Raw genomic sequence first — 12,430 nt, forward strand, 5'->3', positions numbered from 1 at the left:
TCTGGAAAGATTTCTCTTTTTTTATTCACTTTTTCTATTTTATTTTTAATTAACATATACTAAATTTGATTTTTTGTGTATATAGTTCTGTTTTAACTCATGCATCGATTTGTGTACCTGCCACTGTGATCAAGACACAGAACACTTCCATCGTCCCATAAACTCCATCATGCTATTTATTTGAAGTCCACCCTCCCCCAATTCCTAACCACTGTTCCCTTCTCCATCACTATATTTTTACCCTTTCAAAAATGTCATAGGAATGGAAGCATACAGTTTGTAATGTTTTGAAATCACCTTGGAAGGACTTCTTTATTCCAGTGGTGTGGATCTGAAAAGTGGCCAAAGTGAGGCCTAACTGGTGTCTGTAAAACCCAGAAAATAAGTAGGCAAGAAGGAAGTAGGAGAAAGACTAACAGAAGTGCATTGCATCCTGAGAAATTCATATACACAAACCAAGTGGTATAGGTTTCAACTAATAAGCAGTAGTGTACTCTTGGATTTATAGTTTCTTTTTCATGAACTCCATTACTTCAGAGTGATAGAGAACCAACCCATGAATGCAGCAGAATGCCTTCTCAATGGGCAAATGCTCACTACTTGGAAGGCTTACAAAATACTACTGAACTGAGCTAAAATTATACATATACATTATTCAGTTCAGTTCAGTCGCTCAGTCGTGTTAGACTCTTTGCGACCCCATGGACTGCAGCGCACCAGGCTTCCCGGTCCATCACCAACTCCTGGAGCTTACTCAGCCTCATATCCATCAAGTCAGTGATGCCATCCAACCATCTCATCCTCTGTTGTCTCCTTCTCCTCCCACCTTCAGTCTTTCCCAGCATCAGGTTCTTTTCTGATGAGTCAGTTCTTCACATCAGGTAGCCAAAGTATTGGCGTTTCAGCATCAGTCCTTCCAGTGAATATTCAGGACTGATTTCCTTTAGGATTGACTGGTTGGATCAATACAATAATAATTATAGATTGTATTTGACCATAATTCTGGGACTAGAGGAGCATTGAAGAAAAAGAGTGACCCTCAGATTAATCTACATATACTATCTGTTGGAAAAATATTAGTCTTAGATAAATCTTTTTGTTGTTGTTCCAAGCTGAGTAAATAGAGAAACAACTTATATACAACCCTTGAAAATTATTGCATAACATGGGAAACTGGAGAAGGAAATGGCAACTCACTCCAGTGTTCTTGCCTGGAGACATCGGAGCCTGGTGGGCTGCTATCTCTGGGGTCGCACAGAGTTGGACACGACTGAAGCAACTTAGCAGCAACATGGGAAACAGAAGTGATAGTGAAAGTCGCTGTCTTTGCCACCCCATGGACCCCTTGGAATTCTCTAGGCCAGAATACTGGAGTGGGTAGCCTTTCCCTTCTCCAGGGGATCTTCCCAACCCAGGGATCGAACCCATGTCTCCTACATTGCAGGCAGATTCTTTACCAGCTGAGCTGCAAGGGAAGCCCAGGAATACTGGAGTGGGTATCCTATCCCTTCTCCAGGGGATCTTCACGACCCAGGAATCGAACTGGTGTCTCCTGCATTGCAGGCAGATTCTTTACTAACTGAGCTATGAGGGAAACAGAATATCATCCTAAAAACTCACAAGTGGAGCATGCTAATAAAGTTTTTTTACGCTAGGAAACCAAAAATGTGGTTAATAGAAAACTTCAAAATCCTCAGACTCATTAGAATGAATAGTATCTAAGAAACAGAGTACAAGATCGAAAGTTGAGAATGGAGAAATGAAAAGACAACAGAAATGAAAAAGAAGGTGGGTGACAGAACATTAATTGCAAGACTCTAAAAGTGCAGTGGCAAAATTAGATTTACAGTGGGGCCAGTAAAAACTAAAATTGATATTGTGGAAAATCAGATCAGTGTGGTGGAGAACAAGCTAAAGAAATTCTCTCAGAATTCAAAAGAAAAAGGAAAAGGGGCTAAAATAATGAAAATGAGGCTATAAGGTAGAAAGAATGGAAATTCAATAACAATTGTTATTTCTGAAAAATAAAACACAGCAATTAGGACAGAAATAATAAAGCAAAATAGAAAAAAAATTCCCAGAGCTGAGAGAAAAAAGGTCTGAGTATATGGATTGAAATGTTCATATTTCTCAAGCAAAATAAGTAAGAAATGACACACACCTGGACTCATCCTGGCAAAGTTTGTGATTTTAGATAGTTATTAACTATCATGTAAATCTCCATGCGTGAAAAACAAAATATAAAGAGTACTTTTAACAAATTACCTGCTATGGAGCAAATATTACAATACTCTGAGTCATCTAAATTTAGCGTCTGTCATTTAGACTGCAGATTAAAGAAAGTAACAGAGAAACACCTACAGAATTTTGAGGAGAAAATGATGTGATGTAAAATTTCATGTTCAACCAGTTATCTTTTCAAGTTCTGGCAATTGACATTTATTATCAGTTATGTCAGATTTCATAAACTCCTACCCCTATTTACCTCTTCTTGTTTTTTAAATTCTATTTATTGCTGCCTTTTCACAGAACAAGCTGAGAGAGGAATTAAAAATGTAAAATTCAGGAATGAAGTAGGCACAATATAAAATTTGTTCTTGAAAATGATGAATTATAAAGTTTAAAAAATTTGTTAGTTTTTCTAAAGTAGCAAGGAGTAGTGGAATAGTTAAAAGCTAAAATGTCACTAAGAGAGACTTGGCCAGTAATCTAGCCTGAGTTAATGAAGTCTGAATTATATATTTTTCTTTTTTTTAATATAAATTTATTTATTTTAATTGAGGCTAATTATTTTACAATATTGTATTGGTTTTGCCATACATCAACATGAATCCACCACGGGTGTACACGTGTTCCCCATCCTGAATCCCCCTCCCACCTCCCTCCCCGTACCATCCCTCTGGGTCATCCCAGTGCACCAGCCCTGAGCGTCCTGTATCCTGCATCGAACCTGGACTGGTGATTCGTTTCACATATGATATTATACATGTTTCGATGCCATTCTCCCAAATCATCCCACCCTCGCCTTCTCCCACAGAGTCCAAAAGACTGTTCTATACATCAGTGTCTCTTTTGCTGTCTCGTACACAGGGTTATTGTTACCATCTTTCTAAATTCCATATATATGCGTTAGTATACTGTATTGGTGTTTTTCTTTCTGGCTTACTTCACTCTGTATAATAGGCTCCAGTTTCATCCACCTCATTAGAACTGATTCAAATGAGTTCTTTTTAATGGCAGGAGCTAATTACAATTTGGATATACTTATTAAAGTAGTCTCTCTGCTTGGAAGTATTTGTCCAGATTAGTTCTTGACACTCTAATCAAGAAAATAGCATTAAAGGGACTTCCTTGGTGGCACAGTGGTTGGGACTTCACCTTCCAGTGCCTGGGGTGCACGTTCGAACCCTGGTCAGGGAGCTTGATGTGGACCATTTATAAATCTTTACTGAATTATTTTACAATATTGCTTCTGTTTTATGTTTTGGTTTTTTGACCATGAAGCATGTGGAATCTTAGCTCCCTGACCAGGGTTTGAACGTGCTAATCTGGACAAATACTTCCAAGCAGAGAAACTGCTTTAATAAGTATATCCAAATTGTAATTAGCTCCTGAAATTGCTAAACTGAGCAGTGTTGGTTTTGCTGCTTCCATTGCAGTTTATGTGAATTAATGTAAATTGATATATCTAAACTGGCTAAATCACCTTTTCTAAACCTTTAGAATGCTTTCCATTGGTCAGTTTCAAAGGCAAATAAGTATATTCTTACTTAGGTCAGTCTTAAATGAGAGACCTCTGTTGTCCAGATTGCTCCTCTCTTTACCCTTAAAGTCTGATTTCAAATGAATTAAAAAACAAACCAAAAAAGAAGATCCTTGTTTTGTCTGTAAGTAAAACTTAATCTTGAAGCCTCACTATATAAATTTCCTTGGACTAAGATTTCACCTCTGTGCATACTACCATAGCACTATAAATACTATATAATGGTCCACAAATACTATATAATAATAATTGATTGGAAGTTTTCTTAATGACTTCCCTGTCTTCAAAAAGTAACTTTAAAAAGGAATATCCTTCAATCTAGACATGGTCTCTATCAAATATAAGTTAGAAATTAAGTTTATTACATGTGTGCATGTGTGCATGTGTGCTCAGTCGTGTCCAATTCTCTGCAACCCCATGGACTGCAGCTTGCCAGGCTCCTCTGTCCATAGGATTTTCCCAGGCAAGAATACTGGAGTGGGTTGCCATTTCCTTCTCCAGGGAATTTTCTCAATCCAGGAATTGAACTCAAGTCTCCTGAATGGGCAGGCAGATTCTTTACCACTATGTCACGTGGAAAGCCCTATATCATAGATACTATGTAACACATTTACAATTGCTTCATTCCTACTTTACATTTTTACTGAAGGGCAACCTAGAATTATCATTCTAAATGAATTTTCCTTCTAATATTTAAAATTTCTTCATACATTAAAGAAGTTAAACTCTTGACTGTAATAAACACATTTGAGCCAATTTCTATTTGCCACAGGGAGCCATTTATGATGTGACCTCGTTTGATATTTAAAAAATTGCCATCAATGACCTTAGGCATAACTAGAAAGGGGAGCAGCACTGTTCCCGAAGATCTAAATTATAAAGGAAAAGTGAGACTTTTTTTTTCTAGGGGAATGCCTGTTGGAGGTAACATCCCTTGCTTTTTGCTGAATTTGGGATTGCTCTGTTACTTTGCAGTAAGATAATTTCTCAGAGACATTCTGCTGTAGCATCTTTTCCAGTCCTTACGCCCCCCTCCTTTCCTCATTTTTTAGCATAGATTCTGTCGTTCAACATTGTAATCACACCCTTGCAAACCATCAGCTACTATATCCTTTTCTGCTTTCAGTCTTGTTCGCCTAGAAAATCTGTAATTCTGATTAAACTCAACCACCTACTTACTCATCCTTGCCCCTGAGCAGTTGAACACAATTAAAGTAACTCACGGAAGTATGCTGTTTGGTCTTCGTTCATATGTGTGACCACAGATATCCTGTGGGCTCTCAGTATTGCCTAACAATGCATTTCCCTAATCATTTGACTCTCCTGTTCTCACAGCACCTCTTTCCCCTGTGTTCTTTTGTCTTCAGATCTTGGGCACCCTTTCCCTGATCCTGTCACTCAGAGAAGTCTTCATACTGGCCAAAGAGCATGGTGAACTTACTGTTTGTTTCAGTTAGGAAAACAAAGCAACCAGAAGAAACCTCTTCATTCTTCCACCATCAGATCTGCCAATCCACCGGTACTCCGTGTTCCCTCCTATTAGGATGGATGAACTGCCTGGACTTCTAAGAACAACTCTTCCATGTGTGTCCTGGACTCCAAAACTTCTTGCCTACTTGAGGATTCCATTACTGAGATTATTTCCTCTCCTTCCTGTTTTATTCAATTTTCCATTTCAGCTTCTTCATTTCCATCAATCTACAAACATTTGCTATCTCTTATCATAAACAAAACAAATAAAATTTATCTCGCTCTTTAATCTTTTATGCTACCCTGTGTCTCTTGTTCCATTTCCAGCAAAACTCTGAAAGAACTGTCTGTGCTTCCAGCTTCCTCTTCCTCTTTGCCGTTGTCTCTTGTACCAACTCCATTCTGAGTAAGGTCACCAGGGACCACCTCATTGACAAATACAGTAGCAATAATAATTCTGAGTCTTCAGTTAACTTACACTCTCAAGAACATTTGTTCCAGCCAATCACTTTCTCTTCCTGGTGACAATTTCTTAACACTTGGCTGCTGGGGAAGTACATTCTCCTGACCTTCCACCTTCATTTCTGACTCTTTCTTCTCAGTCTTCCTTTCTTAATTCTCTTTCTTTTCTTAAACTTTCAATTTCAGATGCCACAGAAATCAGCCCTAGATTCTCTTTTGTGTCTAGTCCATATTCATTCCCTGGGGGAACTCATCTAATATCGTGACTTTAAATATATTCTATTGATGATCTTCCAGATTTATATCTTGAGCCCCAGTCTCTTCTGAGCACCTTATTCTTATATCCAACTGCCTGATTTGTGTGTCTGCTTAGAGGATTAATATACATTTCAAACTATGTTCAAAAAAAATGACTGGTTTCACCTTCCAAACCTGTGTTCACCTCATTGTTCTCTATTTCAGTAATTATTACCATCACCCAGGACTGCTCTGTTGTAAAAATCCAGGTTACATTGTTCTTGTGAATTAAGTGAATTTTTATTTGCATCTTCTGTGTGTTTTCCCCAGTGGGCATCTTATTTATAATGGGCTTTAAAAAGTAAACAATTGAGCATCAGTATCTAGCTCTTGAAATTTTCAATCTATTGCAGATGGTGATTGCAGCCATGAAATTAAAAGATGCTTACTCCTTGGAAGGAAAGTTATGACCAACCTCGACAACATATTAAAAAGCAGAGACATTACTTTGTCAACAAAGGTCCATCTAGTCAAGGCTATGGTTTATCCAGTGGTCATGTATGGATGTGAGAGTTGGACTATAAAGAAATCTGAGTGCAGAAGAATTGATGCTTTTGAACTGTGGTGTTGGAGAAGATGCTTGAGAGTCCCTTGGACTGCAAGGAGATCCAACTAGTCCATCCTAAAGGAGATCACTCCTGAGTGTTCACTGGAAGGACTGATGTTGAAGCTGAAACTCTGATACTTTGGCCACCTGATGCAAAGAGCTGACTCATTTGAAAAGACCCTGATGCTGGGAAAGATTGAGGGCAGGAGGAGAAGGGGACGGCAGAGGATGAGATGGTTGGATGACATCACCAACTCAATGGACGTGAGTTTGAGCGAACTCCGGGAGTTGGTGATGGACAGGGAGGCCTGGCATGCTGCAGTTCATGGGGTTGCAAAGAGTCGGACACGACTGAGTGACTGAACTGAACTGAACTGAACTGAACCAAGCAGCTACTATACTAATAATATGATGAAAATTGCTAACTAATATACCTTGGTTGGAGAAATTGCCGTAAATCAGGGAATAATCTTCATACTGGCCAAAGCACACACATAATGCCAAAAAATCTTGAACCAGTTTTAGGTCTTGGAGATTTTTTAGCAAAGGGTTTTTGATTTTTTAAACAGGAATCAGTTTTTAACCTAGTTCTTAGGGAAGTAGCAAATATTATAAAAATTAAGGTAACTGTAAGTAGAAAGTAACCTTTAAGAATTGTATAAAATTTTTAAAAAATAATGGGTAAAGGGCCTGAATAGACATTTCTTAAAAGAAGACATATAAATAACCCAGTTATATGAAAAGGTTCAGTTCAGTTCAGTTCAGTCGCTCAGTCATGTCTGACTCTTTGCAACCTCATGGACTATAGTACTCCAGGCCTCCCTGTCCATCACCAACTCCTGGAGTTTGCTCAAACTCATGTCCATTGAATCAGTGATGCCATCCAACCACCTCATTCTCTGTCATCCCCCTTTTCCTCCCGCCTTCAATCTTTCCCAGCATCAGGGTCTTTTCAAATGAGTCACTTCTCATCAGGTTCAGAACATCACTAATCATAAGGGAAATGCAAATCAAAACCACAGTGAAATATCACCTCACACCTGTTAGGATGGATATTGTTAAAGACAAGCAATGACAAGAATTGGCAAGGATGTGGAGGAAAAGGAGTGCTTGGATACTGTTGGTGAGAATGTCAATTCATGTAGCCATAACAGAAAACATTATGGAGGTTTCTAAAAGATTAAAAATAGAACTGCCATTCGTCCATGGTAAGTTGTTTCAGTTGTGTCTGACTCTTTGTGACCCTACGGACTGTAGCCTGCCAGGCTCCTCTGTCCATCGGATTCTCCAGACCAGAATACTGGAGTGGTTGCCATGCCCTTTGCCAGGGGATCTCCCTGACCCATGGATTGAACCCAGGTCTCCTGCACTGCAGGCAGATTCTTTACTGTTTGAGTTACCCATATGACTCAGCAATTACACTCCTGGATATATGTCCGAAGGAAATGAATTCACTATCTTGAAGAGACGCCTGCATTTCCATGTTCATTGCAGCATTATTCACAGTTGTCAAGATAGGAAAACAACCTAAATGTCTGTCATTTGATGACCAAATAAAGAAAATGAGATAGATAGATAACATTATTCATCCTTAAAAAAGAAGAAAATCCTGCCATTGGCAGCAACTGGAGTGAACCTAGAGAAAACTTTGTTAAGTGAACTAAACCGGACACAGAAAGACAAATACTTAATGATCTCACTAATATGGGAAATCCAAAATAGTCAAACTTAAAGGAGCAGAGACTAGAGTAGTACTTGCCAGGAACTGGGCGAAGGGGAAAATAGGGAGATTATTAAAGGATGAAAAGTTTCAGTTATGCAAGATGAATAAGTTCTGGAGCAGTATTATATTGTACACCTGAAATTTTCTAAGAAGGTAGATCTTGAGCACGTTGAAAGAAAGAGAAAGGAAGGAAGAAAAGGAGGCAGGGAAAGAAAATGATAACTGTGTGAAGTGATGGATATGTTAATTAGCTTGTTTGTGGTAATCATTTCACAGTGTATACATGTATCAAATATAAGTGATGAATCTTAAATATATACAGTTTTGTCAATTGTACTTCAATAAAGCTGAAAAAATCAATTTTTACCTATTGTTTAGAGAAATAACCATAAATCATTTTTTTGATTTGAGCAAAGATGGCGACGGTTGTTTTTGACTAAAAAGAGGTAAATATTATGTAGAAAATCTGAAAAAACAGACCAAAAAACCCCTGAAACTAATAAGTGATTATAGCAAGATTGCAGGATACACTCACTTTCCTGTATACTAGCAATAAACAGATGGAATTTGAAATTTAAAAATGCCATTTACATTAGGATGCCCCAAAATGGAATACTTAGGTATAAATATAAAGCAATATGTACAGGATCTATATGAGAAAAACTAGAGAATTATGATAAAACCAAAGAAGAACGGAATAAATGGAGAGAGAGTCTGTGTTCATGGATAGGAAGACTCAAGTTGTTCCTCCCAATTTGAATCAATGAAATTCTAATCAAAATTCCCAGAAAGTTAGTTTATGGATATCAAAACACTGATTCTGACCAAAGACCCAGAAAACCAACAGAAGACTGAAGAAGACCAAATTTGGAGGACTGACTCTGCCCGACTTCAAGACTTGTTGTAAAGCTATAGTAATTAAGACAGTGTGGCATTGGTGAAAGAATACATGAGTAAATCAGTGGAACAAAATAGAGAGCCCGAAAATAAACCCAGACAAACCCAGACTACTGATCTTTGATGTGAAGAAATGAAGGCTATACAAAGGAGTAAAGATAGTCTTTCCTGGATGCCTACATGTAAAACAATGAATCCAGACATAGACCTTACACTCTACAAAACTTAGTTCAAAATGGATCACAGGCCTAAAGGTAAAACACCAGGCTATAAAACTTAGAAGACAACATAAGAGAAAACCTAGATGACCATGGCTATGGTGATGACAGTTTAGATACAACACTAAAGGCATGATCCATGAAAGAAATAATTGATAAGATGGACTGTATTAAAATTAAAAATGTCTGCTTTGCAAAATAAGATGAGAAGACTAGCCACAGAATGAGGAAAAGTATTTGCAAATAAAAGGGACCAACAAGGGATTAGTCTCCAAAACAGACAAACAGCTCATGCCAATCAATATAAAAAAAATTAAAAAATGGGCAGAATATCTAAATAGACGTTTCTCCAAAGAAAACATAAGTTCAGTTCAGTTCAATCACTTAGTCATGTCCGACTCCTGGCGACCCCATGGACTGCAGCACACCAGGCCTCCCTGTCTATCACCAACTCCTGGAGTTTACTCAGACTCAAGCCCATCGAGTCAGTGATACCACCCAACCACCTCATCCTCTGCCATCCCCTTCTCCTCCCACCTTCAATGTTTCCCAGCATCAGGGTCTTTTCAAATGAGTCAGCTCTTTGCCTCAGGAACCCAAATGATTGGAGTTTCAGCTTCAGCATCAGTCCTTCCAATGACTGTTCAGGACTGATTTCCTTTAGGATGGATGGGTTGTATCTCCTCACTGTCCAAGGGACTCTCAAGAGTCATCACCAACACCACAGTTCAAAAGCATCAGTTCTTTGGTGCTCAGCTTTCTTTATAGTCCAACTCTCACATCCATACATGACTACTGGAAAAGGCATAGCTTTGGCTAGATGGACCTTTGTTGGACAAGTAATGTCTCTGCTTTTTAATATGCTGTCTAGTTTGGTCATAACTTTTCTTCCCAGGAGCAAGCATCTTTTAATTTCATGGCTACAGTCACCATCTGCAGTGATTTTGAAGCCCCCAAAATAAAGTCTGTCACTCTTTCCACTGTTTCCCCATCTATTTGCCATGAAGTGATGGGACCAGATGCCATGATCTTTGTTTTCTTAAAGTTGAGTTTTAAGCCAACTTTTTTACTCTCTTCTTTCACTTTCATCAAGAGGTTCTTTAGTTCTTCGCTTTCAGCCATAAGGGTGATGTCATCTGAATGTCTAAGGTTATTGATATTTCTTCCAGCCCTCTTGTGCTTCATCCAGTCCAGCATTTCTCATGATGTACTCTGCATATAAGTTAAATAAGCGGGGTGACAATATACAGCCTTGGCATACTCCTTTCCCAATTTGGAACCAGGCTGTTGTTCCATGTCCAGTTCTACCTGTTGCTTTTTGACCTATATACAGATTTCTCAAGAGGCAGGTCAGGTGGTTTGGTATTCCCATCTCTTTCAGAATTTTCCACAGTTTATTGTGATCCATACAGTCAAAGGCTTTGGCATAGTCAATAAAGCAGAAGTATATGTTTTTCTGGAACTCTCTTGCTTTTTTGATAATCCAACAGATGTTGGCAATTTGATCTCTGGTTCCTCTGCCTTTTCTAAATCCAGCTTGAATTCTGGAAGTTCACTGTTCACGTACTGTTGAAGTCTGTCTTGGAGAATTTTGAGCATTACTTTGCTAATGTGTGACATAAGTACAATTGTGTGGTAGTTTGAGCATTCTTTGGCATTGCCTTTCTTTGGGATTGGGATGAAAACTGACTTTTTCCCGTCCTGTGGCCACTGCTGAGATTTCCAAATTTGCTGACATATTGAGTGCAGCACTTCCACAGCATCATCTTTTAGGATTTGAAATAGCTGAACTGGAATTTTATCGCCTCCACTAGCTTTTTTTGTAATGATGCTTCCTAAGGCCCACTGGACTTTGCATTCCAGTATGTCTGGCTCTAGATGAGTGATCACACCATAGTGTTTATCTGGGTCATGAAGATCTTTTTTATATAGTTTTTCTCTGTATTCTTACCACCTCTTCTTAATATCTTCAGCTTCTGTTAGGTCCATCCCATTTCTGTCCTTTATTGAGCCCATCTTTGCATGAAATGTTCTCTTGGTATCTCTAATTTTCTTGAAGAGATCTCTAGTCTTTCCCATTCTGTTGTTTTCCTCTATTTCTTTGCACTGATCACTGAGGAAAGCTTTCTTATTTTTCTTGCTATTCTTTGGAACTCTGCATTCAAATGGGTATATTTTTCCTTTGCTTTTTGCTTCTCTTCTTTTCTTGGCTATTTGTAAGGCCTCCTCAGACAACCATTTTGCCTTTTTGCATTTCTTTTTCTTGGGGATGGTCTTGATCACTGCCTCCTGTACAAAGTCATGAACCTCCATCCATAGTTCATCAGGCACTCTATCAGATCTAGTCCCTTAAATCTATTTCTCACTTCCACTGTATAATCATAAGGGATTTGATTTAGGTCATACCTGTATGGTCTAGTGGTTTTCCCTACTTTATTCAATTTCAGTCTGAAGTTGGCAATAAGGAGTTCATGATCTGAGCCACAGTCAGCTCCCAGTCTTGTTTTTGCTGACTTTATAGAGCTTCTCCATCTTTGGCTGCAAAGAATATAATCAATCTGATTTCGGTGTTGACCATCTGGTGATGTCCATGTGTAGTTATCTCTTCTGTTGTTGGAAGAGGGTGTTTGCTATGACCAGTGGGTTCTCTTGGCAAAACTCTGTTAGCCTTTGACTTGCTTCATTTTGTACTCCAAGGCCAAATTTGCCTGTTACTCCAGGTATCTCTTGACTTCCTACTTTTGCATTCCAGTCCCCCATAATGAAAATGATGTCTTTTTTGGGTATTAGTTCTAGAAGTTCTTGTAGGTCTTTATAGAACCGTTCAACTCAGCTTCTTCAGCATTACTGGTCAGGGAATAGACTTGGATTACCGTGATGCTGAATGATTTGCCTTGGAAACAAACAGAGATCATTCTGTCGTTTTTGAGATTGCATCCAAGTACTGCATTTTGGACTCTTTTGTTGACTATCATGATTACTCCATTTATTTTAAGGAATTCTTGCCCATAATAGTACGTATAATGGTCATCTGAGTTAAATTCACCCATTCA

General features: G+C 38.5%; 1 protein-coding gene across 15 annotated transcripts in view; it reads left to right on the plus strand.

The window, feature by feature from the left end:
* The window catches only part of AIG1 (androgen induced 1), a 270,184-nt gene that overhangs the window by 20,919 nt on the left and 236,835 nt on the right, over positions 1-12,430 (plus strand). Inside the window, exon 2 of one of the 15 annotated variants that reach the window (XM_055535813.1) lies at positions 5,131-6,275. The exons of the other annotated variants lie outside the window; for them this stretch is intronic. Within the exon in view, the coding sequence (XP_055391788.1) occupies positions 5,131-5,220 (90 nt within the window). The 3' untranslated portion in view covers positions 5,221-6,275. Of the gene's footprint in view, positions 1-5,130; positions 6,276-12,430 lie in introns of those variants that run through there. 15 annotated transcript variants of the gene reach the window in all.

This window comes from Bubalus kerabau, chromosome 9, assembly GCF_029407905.1.
Source record: "Bubalus kerabau isolate K-KA32 ecotype Philippines breed swamp buffalo chromosome 9, PCC_UOA_SB_1v2, whole genome shotgun sequence".
NCBI classification, from domain to species: Eukaryota; Metazoa; Chordata; class Mammalia; order Artiodactyla; family Bovidae; genus Bubalus; species Bubalus kerabau.